The sequence below is a fragment of the Cupressus sempervirens genome, chromosome 11 (genome assembly GCF_028749045.1).
Source record: "Cupressus sempervirens isolate cs-2001-9-10 chromosome 11, ASM2874904v1, whole genome shotgun sequence".
Lineage (NCBI taxonomy): Eukaryota > Viridiplantae > Streptophyta > Pinopsida > Cupressales > Cupressaceae > Cupressus > Cupressus sempervirens.
Window position 1 is genome coordinate 180,491,341 of NC_143128.1, and position 23,209 is coordinate 180,514,549.

Here is a 23,209-nt window from a genome sequence, read left to right on the forward strand (position 1 = left end):
TGCAAAAATATGTCTTCGTCGGCTTAAGGCATTTGCTGCGTTGTTCTCTTTACCCTTAATGTAGTTAATTTCAAAGTCGTAATCGGCTAGAAATTCCAGCCATCTTCTCTACCTGGCGTTAAGGTTGGGTTGAGTAAAGATTTACTTTAGGCCATGATGGTTGGATTGAAGTTCAAAAGGCTTCCCTATCAGATAGTGCCTCCACATTTGGAGGGCATGCACAATGGCTACTAGTTCTAGATCATGAGGAGTGTAGTTTTGCTCGTAACTCTTTAGCTTCCTCGACTCATACGCAATTACTTGTTCTTCTTGCATTAGTACACCTCCCAATCCTTCCTCAGATGCATTAGTTATAACTAAAAATTTCCTTTGAGGGTTAGGTACTTTTAAGTATGGGTGTAGTAGTTAACTTCTCCTTTAGGTATTTAAAGGATGACTAACATTTTTCAGTCCATATAAATTTCTTCCCCTTCTTCTGAAGTGAAGTGATCGGATAAACTATTTTGGAGAAATCTCTAACAAACTTCCTATAGAGTCTTGCCAACCCCATGAAGCTTCTAACTTTTGTCACATTCTTAGGTATAGGCCATTTCTTAATTGCTTTGATTTTTGAAGGATCTACAACAATTCCTTTAGGTGATATAATATGTCCTAGATATTGGATCTTTTTCTGATAAAAAGCGCACTTAGACTTCCCATATAGCTTATGTTCTCCTAATCTTTGTAGAACTTTTTCTAGATGCTCTTGATGTTCTTTTTCATTTCTTGAGTAGATCAGAATATCATCTATGAAGACCAATACAAGGTTATCCAAACAGTCATGAAAATACTATTCATCAGATTCATGAAAGCTGCCAGGGCACTAGTTAACCTGAAGGGTAATACCGTGAACACATAATGCCCGTATCATCCTAAATGCAATCTTGTGGATGTCCTCATCCTTGATGCAGAGCTGATGGTATCCTGATCTTAAGTCAATTTTTGAAAATACTGTAGTGCCTTTCATTTGATCAAACAAATTGTCAATTCTAGGAAGTGGGTATCAGTTCTTGATGGTGATCTTATTGAGCATCCTATAGTCTATACACAATCTCACAGTTTCGTCTTTTTTGATAAATAATACCAGGGCTCCCCAAGGCGAAACATTGGGTCAAACAAGTTTCTTATCTAACATATCTTGCAACTACAATTGTAGTTCCATCAATTCAGTGGTGGTCATTCGATCCTCGAGATATAGGTTCTGCACCAGGTACTAAATTTATTGTAAAATCAAAAGCTCTGGATGGAGGTAGTCTGGGAAGTTATTCTGGAAACACATCTTGAAATTTCTTGAGGTATGGATACTTCTCCTCAAAGGATTCCCATAAATTTTCTCTAATTTCTCCATCTTCAAAGATGTAGTCATCACCATAAGTGGTATCTATAGGTTCTCTCAAGTCTTCAATCCTAATTGCAAAAATCTTGCAGCCTTTTCTTCCAAATTTCATGAGTTGAATGACAGATATCTGGCGTAGTTTGATTTTGTGCTAAACTCCCATGATGCTTACAGGATTGCCTTGGTTATCTAGACATTCTATAGTTTTGGCAAGACAATCAACCTTGGCCTTGTGCTCACTAAGCCAATTAATGCCTATAATAATGTCGTAGGACCCAAGAGGTGCTACATACAGGTTTAGCTCTGTGGAAAATTTTGGAAAGTCAACCCGACCCGTGCCTCAAATAGAGACTGCTCTACCTTAGCCCTTGACTAGTTTGTATACTTGACCATCCATGGTTTTGCCATAAAACTAGATCTCTTTGGAAATCTACTTAATAACTTAGGTGATATAAAACATTTTGAGGCCCCAATATTAATTAATATAAAAAACAAGATTTCCGTAGATGTTACCCGGAGTTTTGATCGGACCTATTCGTTGTTCTGCTTGCCGATTATCTAGTTCTGTGTGAATCCTTTGTTGGTAAATATGTTGTTGTCGTGGTTGAGGTAGCTAGTTGGTGTTTCTCTTACTAGGGCATTTGTTAGCATAGTGATCCCACCACACTTGTAGCATCCTGATGGTGGCCACTTCTTCTCATTTCCCTTGCCATTTGTATTTGTATTGGGGTTACCTTTGAAATCCTTAATGCCATTCTCTCTTGGTTCCGATTTGTTGGGTTTGTAGTCCTTAAATTGCTTCTTGTGGGATCCAGTATCTGCAACTTCTGAATTCCAACTTGTTTTCCTTTTGTTATTTCGGATAGAATCATCTCGCTTGATTTTATGATCCTGACGGACAACTTTTTCTAGGGCTTCTTCCATGGTTCGAGGAGTGAGAACATCAACTGCCCCATCGATCCTATTGTTTAATCCCATGGTAAATATTCTCACTTTCAAATTCCTATCTTGTTGGTACGGAGGTACATATTTCAAAAGACAGGTGAATTTCTCCCAATACTTATTTGTGTCATATCTCCTTGTTTGAGGTTTTGGAAATCCAACAACTTTTGGTCATAGAAGGTTTGGGGTAACCAACGATTTTTAAAGATAGTCACGAACTTCTCCTAGGTAATTTCAGATGTTTTTATATTCATTGCAACCTTGGTGTTTCCCCACCAAGTAGCAGCTTCTCCTGAAAAATGGTATATTCCCCAAACTGCCGTTGAGGTTTTTGAAGAATTCCTTTTCTCAAAATATTGTTTCATTTCTGTTAACCAGGCCTCTACGTCCTCTTCAGATTCAAAACTAGAGAACTTGGGTGGTTTGATCTTTTTAATGTTTGCGGATAAGTCGTTAACTATTTCAAGTTTCTTCTGTTTCTCAGTTTGGGTAAGTGAGGCTGGAGTGTTTCTCTCACTGTGCTTATAAATTTTAGGTTCTGTTTTGGAAGGGGGTGAGGATTGCATTTCTTCTTGACTCTGCCCAATTTGAGCCGCCATTTTGTTCATCCTTTTTTCCATATTGTCTAACTTTGTTTGTGTGTCTTGCAGAACCTAAAGTATCAAATCTGTGGGAGGGAGTGGATTGTTGTCATGGACCATCTCGTGGTCTATGGCATTCCCGTTATTGTTCATGTTTTTTAATTACTTTGCCCTGAAGTAAGTGCAAGTTCCTTACGTCAATTTTTTGGTTTATACACATTTATGTAGAGAGAAAATATATTTGACAAGGAAAGGAGGAACAACACAAGCATAGACAAAATTGCCCATTTTATTTAATTCTAAATTTTTGTAGCTACATTACAACTTTTTATTTACAAAATTCCTTGTACTGAGGGTGCTACATTCAGATTATGGATTTAATCACCTTGAGATATTATTTTGGATCTTTGTTCAGTTTCAATTTTGGTTTTATACATATATTGCACCATCCAAGCTCTATGGAAGTGCATAAGAGGGTTAGCCTGGCGGGTGTTCAAAGTTTGAATTAGTTTGTTTCTATAAGTTGCCTTCCTAGTTGGAGTCCACTTGACCCTTTTCTTCCTCATTCGTTGCAAAGCTTGTTTTAAGGTTTTGTTGTCCCGAGGCATGGAACAACAAGAATAATCATAGTTTGGCATGCTTTGAATCAAGTATGGAAAGATGAGATGTCGTGCTTTCTTGTGAGGTGTCTTTCGTGTGTACATCCTGTTACATTTAATCTAAGAAAATCTTAGGTTTACTAATCTTGTTAGGTGATGTGCCCAAGCTGTAGTGTTGAACCTAGCGCTCTAATACCATATGTAACATATGAATTTTCTAGCCTTGAAAAGAAGAACTACATTCTGAAATAAAGCAGTTAGGAATGCAATACTCAACCATATTACCGAAGTGAACATCTTAATTCCATTTCATGTGAAAATAATGATCAACTAAATAACTGATTTCTATAACATTACAAAAGAAACTAAATCATTACCATCAATTCCATGATATTTAATAATTACGATAAAATGAAATGCATGATAAATATTTGAAGAGGAACATACATAATCTGATTGAGGTGTCTTATAATGTTGTGCAAGCCTTGGCTTTTGGGTAAGAGGAGAAGCATTAGCTTAGGCTTAACCTCCCAACCATGGAGCTTATCAATTCCCCACACAATCATTTAACAAGCTAGGCCTTGCCTCCCTGGGTTAGGCTTGGGGCACTATTAGTCCAGCCATCCGAGCAATACCGGTGTTTAAAATGTCCGCTCTGTAATAGGCGGGCATACTAGATAAATTGGTGCCACCGACATCATGTGATCTATAGAAGGCAAGCATGCCTTTAACGACCTTGGCCAAGGATTTAGATAGGTTTATGATACTCGATCACCACCGCTCAACTTGACAACAGGGTATATGAATTGGACAACATGAGCTTACTTGGAAGTTCTTAGAGTTTAATTATATTTTTTTTCATGTATGATAGTTCTGATTTCTGTTCTTCCTTTTGCAGGGATCTCCTCTACCTCTTCACCCTCTTCCATTGGTCTTTCCAATTAGGGTGAGTTCTGGTGATTGATCATTCTGCTAAGCATGGAATTCTTCCATTAGCAGTACATTGCTGGCCCCCGGCTGATACAAAAAGATAAAAACAATTCTAGCGTTAAGCCCTTCTTGTGATTCAAAATTCGCAAAAAGGTGTTTCACAAACGTGTATAGAACTGTTCATTATGTGAGTCACATTTAGTGCATTTCGACTCATATTTGATGCTAATCAGTTGGCATTTGATCATGAAGAAAAACAAGGAGGTCGACAGACATGCGCTGAGTACCTATACTTCACTTGTAACATTGAAACATATTTGATAGAGGAACTATGACAGGTTTAAATCTATCTTGACAAATATTGGCATCGATCTCTGATAAGAAGAAAGAAGGTCAGTGATATCAACATAACCTGATCGATGATTAGTGAGACTTAGGAAGTCTTGACCGAGCGGCTCAAGCCGTTTGAACTATAGAGAAGAAATCTGATACGTAGAATCCCATGAGGTAAAAGAAGCTCAATCTTTTAATGTAACAAAGAGAGCCGAGAGGAAAAGAAAAAGCTGAATGCTGTCCTCGGCAATGTGAGAAGTTTTATATAGTAAGTCGTGGCCCAAGGTGGTAGTTTTATAAGAAGATCCTCGGTTTCTTAAGTTCACTGATTTAAAGAGAAAGGGGTGCCAAATGTACTTGACGTTTCTGAAAGAGATTTATAAGTTTAAAAAATATCAAAGAGCTCCTTTGAAGCTGTTACCTAAATTTTCACTTTTGGTTAAAATTTCAGGCAGAGCCATAGTTATGCCAATCAAAGGTGCATTTTTGTGTTTTTGCCAAATACAAGAGTTTTGATAACATTTAAACCAGAGCGCTTAAACATTGCATTTAAAAGAGGAAGAGCATCATATAAAAATTGATTCTTACAAGTTTTTTTTGAAAGAGTGTTTCTTTATTGATCAAAATGTTCAAATGTTTCACACAAGCTATGAAACTTGCTAAAGAGAAAATTGAAACTTGAATTTCGAAAAACATGAATACATGCGAAAAGAGGAACAAGGTATAAGAGTCGTAGGGGTCAGTCATTGCCTGAATGACTGGCCATGTTGTTGTTTGCTTTGACTATGCATGCTCTGGATGCCCTGCTGCTTCTGTTCTTCTGTGTTCCCACGCCAAATCCTGCAATCACATGAAAAGATGGAATTAGATCCAATGGATCTAATCAATGCCCAGCCTACCTCATCATTATACCCCACACATGCATCCACATTTTCAAATACAAATCCTGATTTGCTCTCTAACTAGTTTGTTCTATGTGCAGTAACAATTATCTCTGATTAACAGGTAGATGAAAATGCGGCTCCGAGAAGGGTTTGAGCTCAGCTTGTTAATAAGAGATAAAGTGATCAACAATCAAAGTGAAATGCGTTCAAGTATCATTGATAATCAGCAGATAAACAAAGTATATATAAGTGAGCAGCAATCATTGAACTGTTTGATATAAGTGGTACACATTGTCATAAGAGTTGTTGATTTATGATTCCATAAATCAACAAAGTAAGCATGATGTTGTCATATGAAAAGGTTTAAGCATATGAACATATGGTGTACCATCAATAGAATCTACCAGGACAACAGATGTGATAATTCTTCAACATTAGTCCAGAGAATGCATAGAAATCTTCAATAAAAGATGCATAAGATACTGTAAGAACAAGAATGAAGATGCATGATAGTCAAGTATGTGAAGATCTTTCAGGAACATTAGCACAATGCAAGCAATTAGATGAGTATCTCACATAAGAATTCAAGATCTGACAAAACAATAAAGGAAAGCAGTTTTAAGGTGCAATAATGGTTGTATGTTGAAGCTGAGTAATTTAATTAAGGTGGCTGCAATGGCAAACAATTGACAATGACTGAGGCTACTAGTGAAACTTGTCGTTTGATACATTCTTGAAAGCATGATGAGCACACTTGGAGTTGAGAGGTGGTCAAGACTATATACAGTAATAACTTACACCCGATTTGAAGCAAAAGGTCAAGTGAATTATGAATCTAAAAGAAAGTAATGTTACAAAAATGCAGCTACAAGATCATGTGGGATACATGAAAGATATCACAGATCAAGCAACATTTTGAAGCATAATACATTTGCCGCTGTCAATCACCATTGAATCTAGAATGTAGCAGGGCTTTCAGATATTTTTAAGCATTCTCATGAAAGCAACATGCCAAGTACAGATATAAAGGTGAGATTCATGGTGGGAATTAATCGTTAAGCATACACATGATTATTGCAGTTTCAATGTTAAATGAAAATGTAACAATCAGATTGCTCATAGTAACAACAGTGGTCACATGAGATGCATTCAGTATCATCACAACATGGGAGCATCATTTTCAGAACTTTCCATCAGGATAAGGCCAGAGATATTAAGTGCTAAAAGGAGCTTCTTTCGGGATGATATGCAGCAGTACAATGTTTTATAAATGCTATTTTTGCTCATTAGAGACCATGGTCTTCTTGGTTTTTTAAAGAGAAAAAGAGAAATTAACATATCGAAGTAAGCTACAGCCATTTATGGAGCAGCAAGAGTCTGTACATGAGCTTCTACATGTCAAATTATAGGTGCAACAAATGCATACGTTAGAATCTATTTTGACAACTATTTTCAAAGATATCAAGAGCAGAAGATGCAGAGAGCTTTTTCAGCGGAGCCATTCTTTCAGAATGCTAGATTTGTAGAAGGAAAGAACTAAAGACAGGTTTTGTACCTTCATACAAATTATAGACTTGTAGCAACAACAAAAAGTTAATCTTGTTCAAGTTTATACAAATGCATACACAACAGCTGTTGACATTTCTTTTTAAGAGGTGAAGTATGTGCCCGTTTTTCAAAAAGGAGGAAGCAAGATCTGGGTAAGAACAAAAAAAAGAAGCACTGAAAATGTTCAAAGACTGTTTTAAATTCAAAAAGACTTAAAGAAAAAATCGTAGTCAAAGCCATGAATTGGAACAGATTTCTAGTCTTTTGTGAAAGGAAAGCATAGAAGAGTCTTACCATTGAAGGGTTTAAGACAATAGCTTTTCAGTAAAACATCTCATGGCGACCACAAATCCATCAGTAGAGGAAGGAAAGGTACTCACCATTAAATAAATTGAAGAGAAACGTGCCCAACAAACCCTTTTAATGACGCCTAGCAATGTGATCTGATATCAACGCCCAGAAAAAGAGAAAGACACAACTGTTACAGCCACAAAAAAAAACTCCAGCAAGCCTTTTTCTTTCCTTATTCATGGCAGCTACTCCAGAATGGTAATGAGTGCTTGAAATAAAAAAGAGAAGGGCAAAAAGCAAATCCAACCAAGGCGTGAACAAAGTTCCAGCAAAGAAAAATGATTGGTAATGCACGAGTCTTCACAAAAAAGAACCTCAAAAATTTGCTATTCGAGCCCCAAAAATGCACAGCAGGTCTGCATTAAAAAAAAAAAAAAAAAAAAAAAAAATTATAATAATTTTTATATCGGTTATTAATATTTATCATATTATTTATAATTTATTACTTTAATATATATCAATTAGATTAATAATACTATTAAGTGGACTAACTATCACTTAATAAACATTATTAATACACTTGATATGTTATTAAAAAATAATAAATCATGAACTATATAATAAATTTTGTTAATTTGATATAAGTATCCATTGTGATAAAGTAACTAGATATTTATTTTACCTCTAGAACATCAAATAAGGATATTTTGCATGGTTATGACTAAATACAAAGGGCATGTGGACATGAAAAGTCAGAAGTTATTGCATTTTGGAGACTTTTGTGAGTCTTTTGGAGATATGACTGCATTTATGATGATATTTCGAAGCCATGACTTAAAGGCCATATCTGACCCTTTTTGAAGACTTTTGAGTGGCTCAATTTTGGCCTTTGAGACTAAATTCAACCAAGGAGTTGGTGGCTTGCAATTATGATGCAACTAGATGTAAAATGCATAAGTATGAGCTTGAGGCTCATTTGTAGGGTGTTCTAGTTTTTATGCAGAGGCATTTTGAAGTAATCTGTTTGGGTCCTTCATGATATTTTTGTAGATTACTTTGTAACCAGTTTGATGAGTGTTATTATGTTAGCTTTGGAGCTTGAATAAGGAACAGTTTGGGAGCCTGTTTTGTGTTCACTTCTCTGTGTAAGTTATTGATCTGCTGTAATGTTTGTGGTTTGTTCTTTGAATCCTTGAGTTTATGTCTTAGTTCTAGCATTTTCAAGTGAATTTTGGAATACTCATGTAGGTTATAAGTTGTGAAATTGTACTTCTTCTCAGGTTGCTAATTGTGAATATCATTATTCCTATGAACAGTTTGTCTAAAGTCTGTCTTTATAAATTGATATTATACGAGTTTTCTGAGATCGATATTGTGCCCATATTGAACTTTTTAGTAAACCTTCATTGTGTGAAGTCAATAATCTTTTATTGTTAAGAGTTTTGGTGCATCACCTTAAGTTTTAGTTCAGTTTACCAATTCACTATCTACATTTCATGCAAGTAATCCTTCTATCTCTTTTCCTCCAAGTTTTAAGTTATTTTTGAAGAGCCAATAGGTGAAGCATCATAAGGAGTCGGCCTAGAACCCGTAGATTCACTCCTATTTTTAGTACACCCACTACCCAAGAGTGTTTCCATATTTCTTAGAGTGACTGAGTTTTAGGATTCAATCAGGGTGCAACTTTTAGAGATAACAAAAGCATTAATAAAACAAATATCTATAAATATATAATTTTCAAAATGATGTCATCACACTATTATTATGTTCAAGGTCGTACTTATTAGAATACGCATAACTATATATGTGCATAATTCGAAGAATTATGATTTATCTTAACCTCATATCCTCTCGATATATATATGCATGTATATATTTATACATATGTTAATAGAGATGAGCTTGGAGATTTAATATCATGGTGGCATCATACCTTTATACATATGTGCACACACACACACACACACACATATATATAAAATTATGAAGAAAATGAAGATGCCAACACAGAATAACAAAGGTAATGGTTTTGATCATGAATTTTGATTAGGATTAAATATATAAATGTCTAATATGTTGCCCAAGTAGCTTATGTGTATTCAATATATGTACCTTGTTATGAAGTTGCTAGATTCTTGCCAAGGTAGTTAGAGGCCATACCTTGACGATTGGACCAATGGACTAAAGTAGTGCCCCATTCCTTAAATCCCGTTTAGCAATGCTTTCTCCTCTTTGTCTGCTCCTGCAACTACCTGTGCAACATTTCCACAATAATAACAAGTTCTTCCCATTTTAAATTAATTCCAGAATGTAACAAAGATAATTGTAACAACGACCAACTACCATGATCCAGTAAATATAACAAGCTACTGCTAACTACCATCATCAAATATATGACAAGCAACGGCTAACTACCATCATCAAATATATGACAAGCAACAGTTAACTACCATCTTTATTAAGCAATTATATATAATAATTGTAAACAATCAAGTTGACATGAAATAAATGGTTAACTATAACTTCCCTTTTCACATGATCAGAGGAAATGATGGTTTTTGACTAATCATCTCAACGGCTATGAATTAAATTAAATTAGGTCAAAATTTTGGGATTTAACATATGAGAAGAGTGTTGTTTCACAGCTTCTATGGAGGTGGGGCAGTCTCCTATTGACGTGGAGATTATGTTCGTGAATTTGGAGGTGGATAAGACTCCTATTGAGGCGGAGAATAGTTGGGCTACCTCTTGTCATTGGTTTGATGGATGGAGGTATAACTACTCCAGCCTTGTGTTTGTGATCTTTCTTCTCCTTGCTTCTATTGAGGTGGACCCTCTCACTATTGAGGTGGGAAGGGAGACCGTTGGGGGTTGAAAGATCTTTGAGAGTGTTGGCTCAAGCTGGTGGTCTAGTCGTTTTAGGATCTTTATTTTTGATAGAGAAAGTTGGACAGGCTATTTGCTGCCTGAGTTTGTTTATTTAGTTTTATGGTGATGAAAGTGTCTCCCCCTTTTTGTTTCTTTTTTTTCTTGTGACAAGGTGCTTGTTGGTAGTTTTAAAGGGTTCACTCTAGTCCTTGGCTTTTGTTTTTGGTTAAAGTTTGTAGCTTTTGTGGGGGCTTGTCGCAAGATGATCAACGATAATGTTGAGCATGGTTGGAGGTTTAGTCGCATCCGGACCTTTGTTTTTCACAGAGGTAGATCCAAGATGCTGTTTTTTCTTGACAATCATCAGTAGTTGCTGTTAATGTGTTTTTAATGATGTCTATTGTCTACCCTTTGGGCTTGTTCTCAGTTTGTACCATGGGCCAACACCCTCTTGCTGCTTTTTTTATTAAAAAACAAATATATTGATATGCTTAAGTATATATTCATTTTTAATATATTTATACTAAGACACTGGGTCCCCCTGTTTTGGTCAAAACCCTGTCCCAGTTCTCCTTGGGTTCTGCAGGAGGGACCCAGGCAAAACCCAATGAGGATGCATAGAATTTGGAAGAACTGGTGTACTTGGTGTTAATCACCTTTTATATTGCATTGTTTTTGTGATCCACTCTGAACTGTTTTCTTGACATTCATTGCAAGTTGAAATTGAGTTTATGTAGGTCAATGGGACAGAGCATTTATGCCCGGTTCACAACAAAATGACCTATGAATGGAAAGGAATCAGAATGAAGAAAAATAAAAATTGATGTAGAAGCAGGTTTAGTTGAGACATGTAAATTTGACGTTGAAGAAACAATAAAAATTAATGCAAGAGCTATATGCCTGTAAGGAAACAATAGACATGGTATGCCTGTTAAGTTATCTATTCTCATGGGTTGTAGGGGACAATGCCACTCTTTACAGCTAAAGCTGAACACCTGGTCAGTTGTAGGGGACATTGGCACTCCTTATAGCTATAGCTGGGGACCTGGTTATGGAAGCGGTAACATGAGTCTGGAAATGAGATTTGCCTGGTCTCAAACATGTTACATGTAAAAATCTACGATGTATATATAAGTTTATAAATTCATAATATATATGTATGTTTGTATATTCCTATATACAAATGTACATATATATACATACATTCATATACATTGATTCTAAATTTTTTTATGTAGGTATTGCAAATTTTCTATATATATATTAACAGTATTTGGATTAGATCTATGTTAGTTGGATGTAATCAGGAACTTCTTTTGGTGGTTTGTTTTTTTATTGAAATTTCTCCAAATTATCTTTGCTGACCATGAACTTTGTGAAATAGTTTATAAGAATCAGAGTGCACAATTCTTATGACAAAATAATTCATGTTCTGTTTTTGTTGGCATGTAAAATCAAAGCCTGAACAATCGATACATGGTGATTTGTAAAAATAAAATGAACCAGAAAAAGGTCCAGGACTTTAAGTTGAGCAAAGAATATAATTAATAAAAGTTAAAATACTCTTTACTTCTATGTTTAGCTTAATAACAGGTATATGGAATCTTAAGTGAATATTAAAGATAATTGAAGTAAAATTAACTTACAGCCTATGAGCCCAAAAAGAAACTCAAAGAACTTGTTATGTAAAGAATTTGAAGCCTGTAGAATGAGTTTCAATAATCAAAGGATTTGCAAGAAGTTACATTTATGCTAGATGCTTTTTTAGGGACAGAAGTGGTTTCAGAGATGTTAGATGCCAGATGCCTTTTTTACGTTAGAAGTGGTTTCACATTACCAGCCTGGTGTGCCTCTTCATAAAGAGCCTTTGGTGGTCTTATATAGTTATGACTTTTACTGTATAAGAGATATTATGTTTGAGCATGCTTATTGCAATGTGTTGAATCTATATGCTGCTTGGAATTGCACTTATATTAATTAGTCATGTATGTTGCCCATATTGCATATGCTAATATTGTTTTTATGTTGGAGGTCAGATTCTACCATGAAGAAAGGGTGATTCTACAAAATTCTGAAGAAAATTGGAGTAAAATTGACCTATTAGCCCTGTATTTGTTATAATTGGATCAACATGCATCTATGGCCTACATTGAAGCTGCGCAACTCTTTCAAATTGGCTTATTTTAAGAGGATTGATATAGCTACAGAAGGAATGAAAAAAGAGGCTGCAGAGAGACAAAGTTTACTGCAGGATCAAGCTGAAACTGAGCAAACTGAAACTACCGAGGCACAGAAGAATGGTGGATCAACGCCCAAAAATTCACAGATAGAAACATGCTGTGATGTACTGATGCTAATCATGTGCTGTTGCACTTGCTTTTGCTGTGGAGGTAATGGTTTATCCATCTTTTTTCCAATCGAATCTTAGTAGGTTTAAATTGGATTCTATATTTGTTCATGATTTTCAAGTTTTCTAGGTTTTCTCTGGCAGCCTTGTAATTTCCATATAAAATTGAAATCTATAAACATCATTTTTGATCATTTTGAAAAGAGGGACACTGATCCTGGAAAGAACAATTGTCTCTTTATGAAGTTATGAACTATAGTACCTAGAAAGAATGCATGACCACCATTTGTAAGTACTGGTGTGTTGACCAGCTTGTTCTTGGTAAATTTGCTTGTCTTACGATTGCTGGTAAAGACCAAGACAAGTTTGATGGCATAACTGTAAAGCGGTTATGTTGCTCAAGTCATTTGTCAATGATGGGATGCTTCTAGAAGTGATGTCGAGCAAGACCACTAGAGAGATCTAGTCACTTGAAGGATCTGCACCAGACATTGGATACAAGCAAACCTTTCTTCCTTAAAAATATGTTGTTCTTGATTATTATGAATGAGAAGATGTCTGTATAGGATCTTTTAACGAAGATCAAAGACATTCATGATCAATTGGAGGTCATTGATTGCAAAATGGAGGAAGAGGATATGGTGGTTAATGCTAGTGATCCAGGCCTTTGTGAGTTTTGGCTAGACTCACTGAGTCCAAAGGTGGTTTGGTTCTCTCGGACTTGGGGACCTTGGAACCTGGATGAGCCGAGTTTGATCAAATTTGGGTAGACATGTTGAGTTTTCCAAACTGGACAAACTCACAAAGTTTGACCTTAGGACTTTGGTACGACAAACATGTTATAAAAGGCCAAAGAAAAGTTTAATTGTTTTCACTTATCTAAAAGATACTTTTATAATTTTAATTGCCTTCCAACCCTAAAGGCTCATTTTTGTTGTTTGCAAATACAAGAATAGAAAAATTGGCATTTGAGCAAAAATTTCAAGGCATTGAAGTGCAAACCAACAGATTGATTGAAGAGAAGATAGCAATTGCTGATTGTTTGTGCAAGCTAATAGCTTGCATTCACACATTCAGAGGAATTAAATAAGGATATGGAGGAACCCTCCACAAATTTGAAGGTGCATTTCTTCATTTTTGGAGCAAATTTGAAGAGTAAAGTAACATTTTTTTCGTTGTTTTTAGATTTCTTACTTTCATATTTTGATATTTTTTTAATTATTAGACATTTGTTTTAGTTTTGTATAATATTATGTTGATGGGAAAAATAAAAAAACCCTAGGCATCTAATAATCAAACCCTAGCTATTTTTCCCTCAATTCTTTAACTGCAAATCTTAATTATTCTTTATTATTATTTTAATTCAATTAGAAAAAAAAAATGTGTTGATGCTGATTTTTTCCAGTTATAATAGATTGCAGCATAATGTCTTAGTCTGTCGGTACCCTTGGCCTAGTTAGAAAGGATAGGGCTTGGAACCATGCCATTCTTGTATCCAAAGAAGAAGTAATATGTTTTCATTGCTAAATGAAATATACTTGGGGAGGTATTAATCTGTTGAAGCATCACCTTGCACATATACAATGTATTGATGCCAAGCCATGCAAAAAAGCACCCATTGAAGTTATAGATGAAGTGCAAGCTCAAATAGTGGATTTTGAAGATTAAAAAGAATTAAAAAGAAGCAAATGGGAGAAATGACAAACATTGTTGGAGGGATTCTACAATTCCTCAACTTCCATTTTCTGCATCTACATGTAGTGGTAGTGCGAGGGGTATTGTGAGGGTGTGAGCAACTCTGGGTGCCAAACCATCGCTTGAGAGCATGGGTTGCAATAAGCCTAATGTTGCGAAAAGTGCAATTGGAGATTTTTGGTTCTACAACACCACTCCATTTCATGCAGTGAGGTCTTAATCAGTATTCTCATTTCCATGTCTTGTCTTTTTAAACTTTTAAGAGTATGCAACATTTATGATTTCTATTCTTAAAGTCACAAGTAAAATTTAGTACTTATTTTGCTTATTTAATTTGTTTTAGGTCTCCTTATTGGAAAATTATGATATATGTCATTATTATTTGTGATGTGGGGTTCAAAGCCCTTAATGACGAAGAGTTAAAAGGTCCTATTCTAAGTCAGAAGGTTGCTGATGCCAATGCCACAATTTCTAATTAGCGCAAGGTATGGACAAGGAAGGGTTGCAACATCATGACTAGTGGTTGGAGTGAAAAAACTATTGGTTTCCTCATTAGGGAATTTTACTTACTACATTGTAAAGTATATTGATTTGGTGACTAAGTTTTAAAATTATTATTTTACTAAATTGCTTTTTTTTCCTTAGGTACCATAGTATTTTTGAAGTCAATTGACGATTCAAGAAAAATGGAAAATGTTGAGTATCTTTGTGAGGTCTTGGAGAAGTGTTGTAGGAGGTGGATGAGGAGAACCTTACAATTAGTCATGGATAATGCAATGAACTATGTTGTTTCAGGTACACTTCTTATGGAGAGGCAACCTACCTTGTTTTGGACCCCTTGTGTTGCTCATTGGATTGACCTCATAGGAATATTTGTAAATACATGTATAGTCATACTTGGGTTCTCAACCGTATGAAGACATCAACACAAGGTAGAGTTGGCTCATCCAAAAATTACTTGATCTGTAACCATTTTAATTATGTTGCAATCCTTGCTTCAATCCAAAGCTTATTTGAAATTCATGGTTGTGTGGAGTGGACCACAACACATATGCAAAGAACACTGCAGGGATTGAGACAATTGATTGGGTTTTTGATGAGCATATCTTTTGGCAATCAACCATTTGCCATTATATTTTGGTTCTTGTTTGTTTCATTTCCTTAGTTTTGTTGACACTTGTTAATGTTCATCGTTAAAAGTAAAACTTAAAGCTTAAATCTTAGAGTTTAGTGTTTTAACTTTCACAATGGTTACAATTCATAGAGCCCCTTGTTCTGCTACGAGTTGTTGATGGAGAGAAACTCACAATGGGCTGCATGTATAAGGGCCTAGACAGGGAGAAGAGGCCATTAGAACTATTCATTTAAAGAATGAGGCTAATTACGGTCCCCCGTTGATGTGAGTTTTTTCACTGGAACATGCAAAATCATATACTCAATATTTCAAGATGAAACACCATCACCAAGTCTCTCTTGATTAAAGACACTTCTTATGCTAAGACTACAATGAAAGGTCAATAGGTTATTTCAAGGTTCCTTCCTAATGTGGATACTAGCTCATTGAAATATCGTGATTTGCTGGTATTACGAGGGGACTTATGCTGTTTTCTAAGACTTGTTAACTTGTTTTGATTGATTTGGCTTCACAATGGGCAATGAATATATATTTTTGACTTCCAACTTATGAGATGCAACATATTCTTGAACTTATGAATTCTAATCTATTTCTACTTCTACCTAAAGATGCAAGAAAGAGTGAACACACTTGGACTTTACTAGATCCAGTCTTGTCATTGAGTCCATTTACCTATTGCAATCTTCTTAGGTATGTTCAAATAATTTTCAGATCAATATCACTTCTTTAATCTCATCTATGGATGGAAATAAAAAAATCAAGTATACGTTGAAATTAAACATATATAAACGCCATTTGACCATGCAAAACAAACTTACAATCGATAACTAACTAGTGATTTGGTCTAGGATTGAGTCAAGCAAGGACCCATTCGCGATTACTCTTATCCAAGTATACTACTGAAAACAAATTCTAACAACTTGAGATCAAATCTATTTTAAGTGAGGATTGTAGATCACCATGCAATACATGCAAATAGATCACAATAATTGTTGAAGTTTATAGCTGCAAGAAAGATCATTATAACTGAATTCACTTGAATGAGCTTATTAGAAATCTCTGTGTGGATTCTATTGTCCTCTGTCTTGCTATGGAGTTGTAGAGACATTCAGAGCTTTTTGTTGATCCTCTTCGAGTAGAGGCTCCTCTTCTCTTCTAGTTTTCTTGTTCTCAAATTGTAGTGTTTCATATTGCTGAGTTACACCATTTCCTTTCCTTTGTGTTCTTCCTATGTTTACTTGTGTAGAGTTTATTCTTTTTGTTGATTTCATGTGTTCGTGCGTGTTTATTCTTTTTGTTTTTTTTGGTGTCATGTAACTACTGACTTGGACTTAGGCTTTCATCACCGTCCTTGCTAGCAATTTGTATAAGATGTTCATTATCGTGACATCATGTAGATGCTTGATTAATGTTGTTATTGTGACATCACGTAGATGCTTGATTAATGTTGTTATCGTGCGTATGCTATATGAAGTCAACAAGATCTTCTCATACAAGTTGATTCATATATCACTATCTTCCATTCTCTTATGTGTTGGTTCATTTATTAAATATGTCGTTTGATTATGTAATCATTTTTTTTTGTATTGCCTCGGTAATGTGTCTACAATTACTCATCTTGTTGTATCGTGTGGAGAGACATTATTTCATGTATTTCTTATTATTCAGCTCATATTATCGTGGTGAAGAATATTTTGAGTGCAATGATATTGTTTTGTGGTACTTATGTGATACCAGTGATCTAGTTCTTGATCATCTAGCATTTTGTGAAAGATTGAAGTGTTTTTCAGGTTTATTGGTTGATGCAACGTGAAGGATTAAATAATAAACACTAGGTTTGTAATTGTTTTTGAGATTCTGAAAAAAGGAATGACGCGAGGGTAAGCATGAATGGTAGGGCCAATAACACACCTAACAATCAACCCTCCTTGTTGACATCACACGATGGAAGCAACACACAACTAGAGCACCAAGAGAGGGGAACAAAATCTTTCATTGATTCATCCAATTTTCTTTACACATGCTTGATTGTGAGGCCTTCCGGGCTACGACCAAATTCAGAGATTCAAATTTACATCAAAATGCATCCAACATGCAAGATCTGTGATCTCCTTTTCATACAACTCCTATTTGCTTGCCTGCCTCCACCTTCCCCCCTAACTTAGACCAAGACTCTTTATTTATACTTGCCAAAACAACTTACAGAAGATTTTAGATCATCATTTGGAGAAGGCCAACCAAATAACGGTCTACACTCATCCCAATGATCGATCCAATACATTAAACGACTAACAGAAATAAAATATGAGTGGGCTCCCAAATAAGAACCTAACAGAGAACTCGGTGAAAGACATCACCGAACAACATGGGTCACCAAGTCAATCGGTGAACACAGGAAAAAAACACTCGGGGAACAGAGAACCCGAGCCACTCAGTAAATAAAAACAAAACCACATCCATTGAGCCAATCACAACAAAGTCATTGAGCAAGTCCTCAAGCATGACCGAGGTTGCCTTAACCGAGCAGGTTAGAGAAACAACCTAGGATGCTCCTCCATCAGATAAATCGGGGTTGAAAAGAAATGATTCCCCTGAATCATGAGTGTGTCACAACTCGAGCTGAATCCAACTCAGATTGAGAAATCCATGCAGCATCTTCAAATGGTCTATCCATCCACTTTACCAAACACTCAAAATAGTCCTTTCCTCTAGTAGTCTTAACAATTCTTTGATCCAAAATCTGCTTTATCTCTTCCATCTGCTTCTTAGGATAATCACTAGGTATTGTCAACTCATCATCGGATTCGTGATACTTGTACAAATCAACAATATTGAATATAGGAGATATATCCATGTTATCAAGTAACTCAACTTTATAAGCATTACCACTGTCAAACTCCTTCAAGATTTTACAAGGACCAAACTTCTTCATTTTTAACCTACTGTATATGCCAACAGGAAATCTATCCTTCTTCAAATGAACCATCACATCACCAATCTCAAAAGTCATGTGTCATCTTGACTTATCAACATTCTCCTTGTATTTCTGATTACTTTGTTCCAACTTATGTTTCACTTCCTCATGCAAAGGCTTCATAGACTCAACAAATTCATCACCTTCAACATTTCTCTTCATCTCACTAGCAATATCCCTCAAATCTGATACACCTCTTGACTGCATTCCATTGACAATCTCAAAAGGCATCTTTCCAATACTCTTATTCACAAAATTATTGTATGCAAATGCAGCTTGTGTCAATACTAAATCCCAGCTACTTTGTGTATCTCCAACTAAACATCTCAGCTAATTATCCAAGCTTTTGTTCACAACCATTGTTTGTCCATCAGTTTGTGGATGAAATATAAAAGTGAACTTCAACTTGGTATCCAACTTCTTCCACAAAGTCTTGCAGAAATAACCAACAAACTTATTTTCTTTGTCAGATAAATACTCCTCGATAATCCATGCAATCTAACAACCTCTTTAAAGAAAAGCTCAACAACATGCACTGCGTTGGATGTCTTCTTACATGGTATGAAATGTGCCATCTAGAAAATATATCAACAACAACAAATACAGAATCATGCCCTTTTACTGTCCTTGATAAGACAAGAGCCCTCTTATAGTCCCGGGTAAGCCAAGAACAAAATCCATACTGATATCACTCCAAGGTTTCTTAGGTACTGAAATAGGTGTATACAATCCCGTATTCTGACTTACTGCTTTTGCAACATGACGAACTCCACAACTCCTTACAAACTTTTGAACTTATACAACTGCGGCCAATGATATGTCTCCTCAAGCAAACTCAAAGTTTTATCAATACCAAAGTGTTAAGCCAATCCACCACTACATTTCTCCTTAATCAAATTAACTCTCATAGATCCTCTTGGTATACATAAATGAACTCCTTTGAACAACATACCTTCTTGAATGAAATAATCCTCATACTTACTCGGTTGATAAGTATTGGTGCTCAACATTCTCTCCACGCCTCAGAAAAATCAGGGTCAATTTCGTACAAATCCTTCATCTCATCAAAGCCAAGAACATCAACCTTCATCTTAGTTAACAAAGATCTTTTGCTCAATGCATATGCAACTCAGTTAGAGACTCCACTCTTATGTTATATTACGAATGTAAAATTCTACAAATACTCATCCCACTTCACATGTCTCTGATTCAACTTATGCTGAGTTCCCAAATACTATAAAGCCTTATGATCAGTATACAACACAAATTCCTTGGGAATTAGATAATGCCTCCACTTCTTCAAAGCTTGAACAATAGCATAAAACTTTTGATCATACACAATACTTCCTTTTAGCATCATTCAATTTCTCACTAAAGAAAGCAAAAAGTTTTCCCTTTTGACTTAACACAACTCCAATTGCACTACCACTTGCATCACATTCAACTTGAAACACTTTATTGAAATCAGGTAAAGCCAACACACGTAATTCAACAACCTTTTGTTTCAAAGTCTCAAAACTCTTATCAGGTGCATGTGTTCACTTGAAATCCTTTTTGTCTCCCCTCATTGTCTCAGTCATAGCATTACAAACAAAACTAAAAATCTTTATAAACTTCTTGTAGAAACTTGCTAAACTATGAAATGATCTTACCTCACTCACATTCTTAGGTGTAGGCCACTCAAGAATTGCTTTAACCCTCTCAGGATCCATCTTCAAACCATTAGCCACTTTCCAAGTTAATCAATAACTTCTCTTTCAATCTCTACAACACTTGCATAATATGCGCAAGATGCACTTCCTTAGTTTTACTGAATATCAAAATATCATCCAAGTAGACAATCACAAGGTTACCTAAGAATTTCTTCAGAACTTCATTCGTCAAATTTCATCAAAGTACTCGATGCATTAGGCAAACTAAAAAGCATAACCAACCATTCATACAAACATTCTTTTGTCTAAAAGCTATCTTCCACTCATCACCTTCTCTAATTTTGATCTGATGATAGCCACTCTTTAAATCAATCTTTGTACAATATCTTGCTTCTCTCAAACAATCCATTATGTCATCCATCCTAGGCATAGGAAATCTATACTTTACCGTTATCTTATTAATAGCTTTGGAAGCAGTACGCATTCTCCACTCATCATTCTTCTTAGTTGCCAATACAACAGGTACAACATAGAGACTCAAACTCTCTCTGATCAAACCTTTCTGCAATAACTCATGCACTTGCCTATTAATTTCTTCATTCTCGGTAAGTGTCAATCTATAGGGTGCTTTATTCGGCAAACTAGCTCGAGGAATCAGGTCTATACAATGTCTTATACTCCTAACTAGTGATGAACCATCAAGTACATTCTCATAAACAATTTTCTCATACTCGGTAAGCAACTGCTCAACTTCTGTTGGAACTCGGTCAACACTAGCAACACTCAGTTTACTAAGAATTACAACAAAACAAATTTTCTTCTTTATATCTTTTACAAATTGATTTCCATTCACCATGCAAACCCTTACAGTAGTACAGTTAACCTCATTTGGACTCTCAATCAAAGGTAACGACACTTTCTTCCTTCCATTCACCCAAAGAGTATATTGCTTAAATCTTCCATCATGCATAACATGTCTATCATACTGCCAAGGTCTATCCAACTGAATATGACAACAATCCATAGGCATAATATCACACAAGACTTCATCAATATAGTTCCCAATCTTTTACAATACATTTCTCACTTACTAGTAACTTATGCTCATCTTTGATCCATGAAACATGATAGGGTTTAGGGTGTCCCAGCCTCTTCAACTGCAACTTTGTAACCAACTCTTTTGATGCCAAATTCACTGAACTGCCACTATCAATGATCACCTTGGAACATTTTTAACTGCCATCTTGCATCTGGTCTTGAAAAGACTTCTTCTTAGGATAGGCTCCTCATCACCTTTCTCATTGCACAAAGTTCTTATCATCAAATTTTCTCTAGCCTCAGGTCCACTTGGTGGACTTACAAATTCACTACAACATTTCTGCTACTACTACCTTCATTCTATTTCCCAGAGTTGTTACACTCAAAGGGTCTATGTCCTCCACACTTGAAACAAGTGCCATGAAAACTTCCTCTTCCATAGCCACCTTGGTAAGAACTATCTCTTCCTTGGTAAGAACTACCACCTTTCCACTCGATTTTACCTTTCTCATTATTCTTCCATTCAGGTTCGCCCTTACCTTGCTTAGTATTGTCAGATCTCGTGTTTTCTTTATAAGATCTACCTCTGCCTCTTTGAAATCTACTACCTCTACCTCTTTGTCTCTGCTCATGCCTCTTTGCCAAGATCTCCTCTGTTGTCAGTAAATTCTATATTGTTGCTGACGGTTAGAATAGTATCCGAACGGGTGCGTGACGGTTGAGTCTCTCCTTCGGGAAAGTATATGTACACCGTCTGGAAGGGACTTTGGAACATCATCATTAGAATCATTGTAATCAGATTGTAAGCATTGAGTGCATATTGTATATATGAATAAAGTATCTGTTCTGTGTTATATCTTACTATACTACATGCGTTAAGTATCCTTTTACCCTGTACGGTAAACATTTGGTGCCGTTGCTAGTCGAACTTGGAACGAAGGAAGTGTTATGAAGATTAATGCCGAATTTGCTTAACAAGGATGGGAATAAGATAAAAGATAAGGATGAAATACGCACAACACACATGAAGTTTTAATTTTAGCACAACAGGTGGAGCGTAGACAAAAGCTTTAGCAGATTGCCAATGGACACCGAGGGGATGAAGGAGCACAGATAGAGGGTGTACATTCACCTAGTAGATCGAGGAGTGTTGAGTAATTGCTAGAAGAGACTCTATAGCGATTGAATTTGGTGGAAGAGACAAGGGAGGAGTTTCTTAACTTGTATACGCTGAGGGTAGAGAATCCGAATGGAAGGGAAGTAACTCGCATGACTTGAAGTGCCGAAGGAGCACGAGCGTGGAGTGAAGTTTCCGTTCTCGATACACCTGACGAATGGATAGAGGCAGCGACTCGAACAAATTTTCTCGAGGAAGATCATTTCTCACGAGGTAATGCAGTTGTTGGAAGTAGGATGGTTGTCTAAAGTAGCGTGGTTATGCAGAACAACACGGGTGCTCAAAACAGTGCGGGTGCTCAGAACAACATGGGTACACGGCAAGTACCTTAGAATCAAAAGAAAGTAACAATGGCAGGACCAAAGGAGAATTGCCGAAGTTTAATGGTGACAGGATGACAGATCCAATTAGACATTGCAAGATGTTGAAACAATATGGGTAGCAAATGGTGTAACAAATGAAGATGATTGGGCTCGAAAATTTTCAGTGACCCTATGGGGTGTAGCAATTGATTGGTTTGCAGATGCGGATCATCAGAAATTGACTACATGGGTAGATGTTAAGGAGTTCGTAGTAGAGTTCCGACTGCTAAGGGACAACAATGAAATTGTAGCAGAAATATATAGCACAAAGCAGGGAAAGAATGAAACGATCCCTATCTATTCAAGAAGGCTAAAAGAGTTGGTGGGGAAGATGGAGAGCCCACGGTTGACGGATTAAAGAAACGATGGTTTGTTGAGGGGCTACGACTGACTCTGAAGAAGAAAATGAAGATTGTACCTCTAGCGTCGTATGTAGATGCATATAATCGAGTGATGGATTTGGAGAGTGAACAAAAAA

The 23,209-nt window shown here is 36.0% G+C and overlaps 1 protein-coding gene across 1 annotated transcript in view; it reads left to right on the top strand.

Moving 5' to 3' along the window:
* The window catches only part of LOC149528788 (uncharacterized), an 87,824-nt gene that overhangs the window by 18,415 nt on the left and 46,200 nt on the right, over positions 1-23,209 (top strand). Inside the window, exon 2 of the mRNA XM_089809506.1 lies at positions 12,388-12,741. Within this exon, the coding sequence (XP_089665632.1) occupies positions 12,483-12,741 (259 nt within the window). The 5' untranslated portion in view covers positions 12,388-12,482. The remainder of the gene's footprint in view (positions 1-12,387; positions 12,742-23,209) is intronic.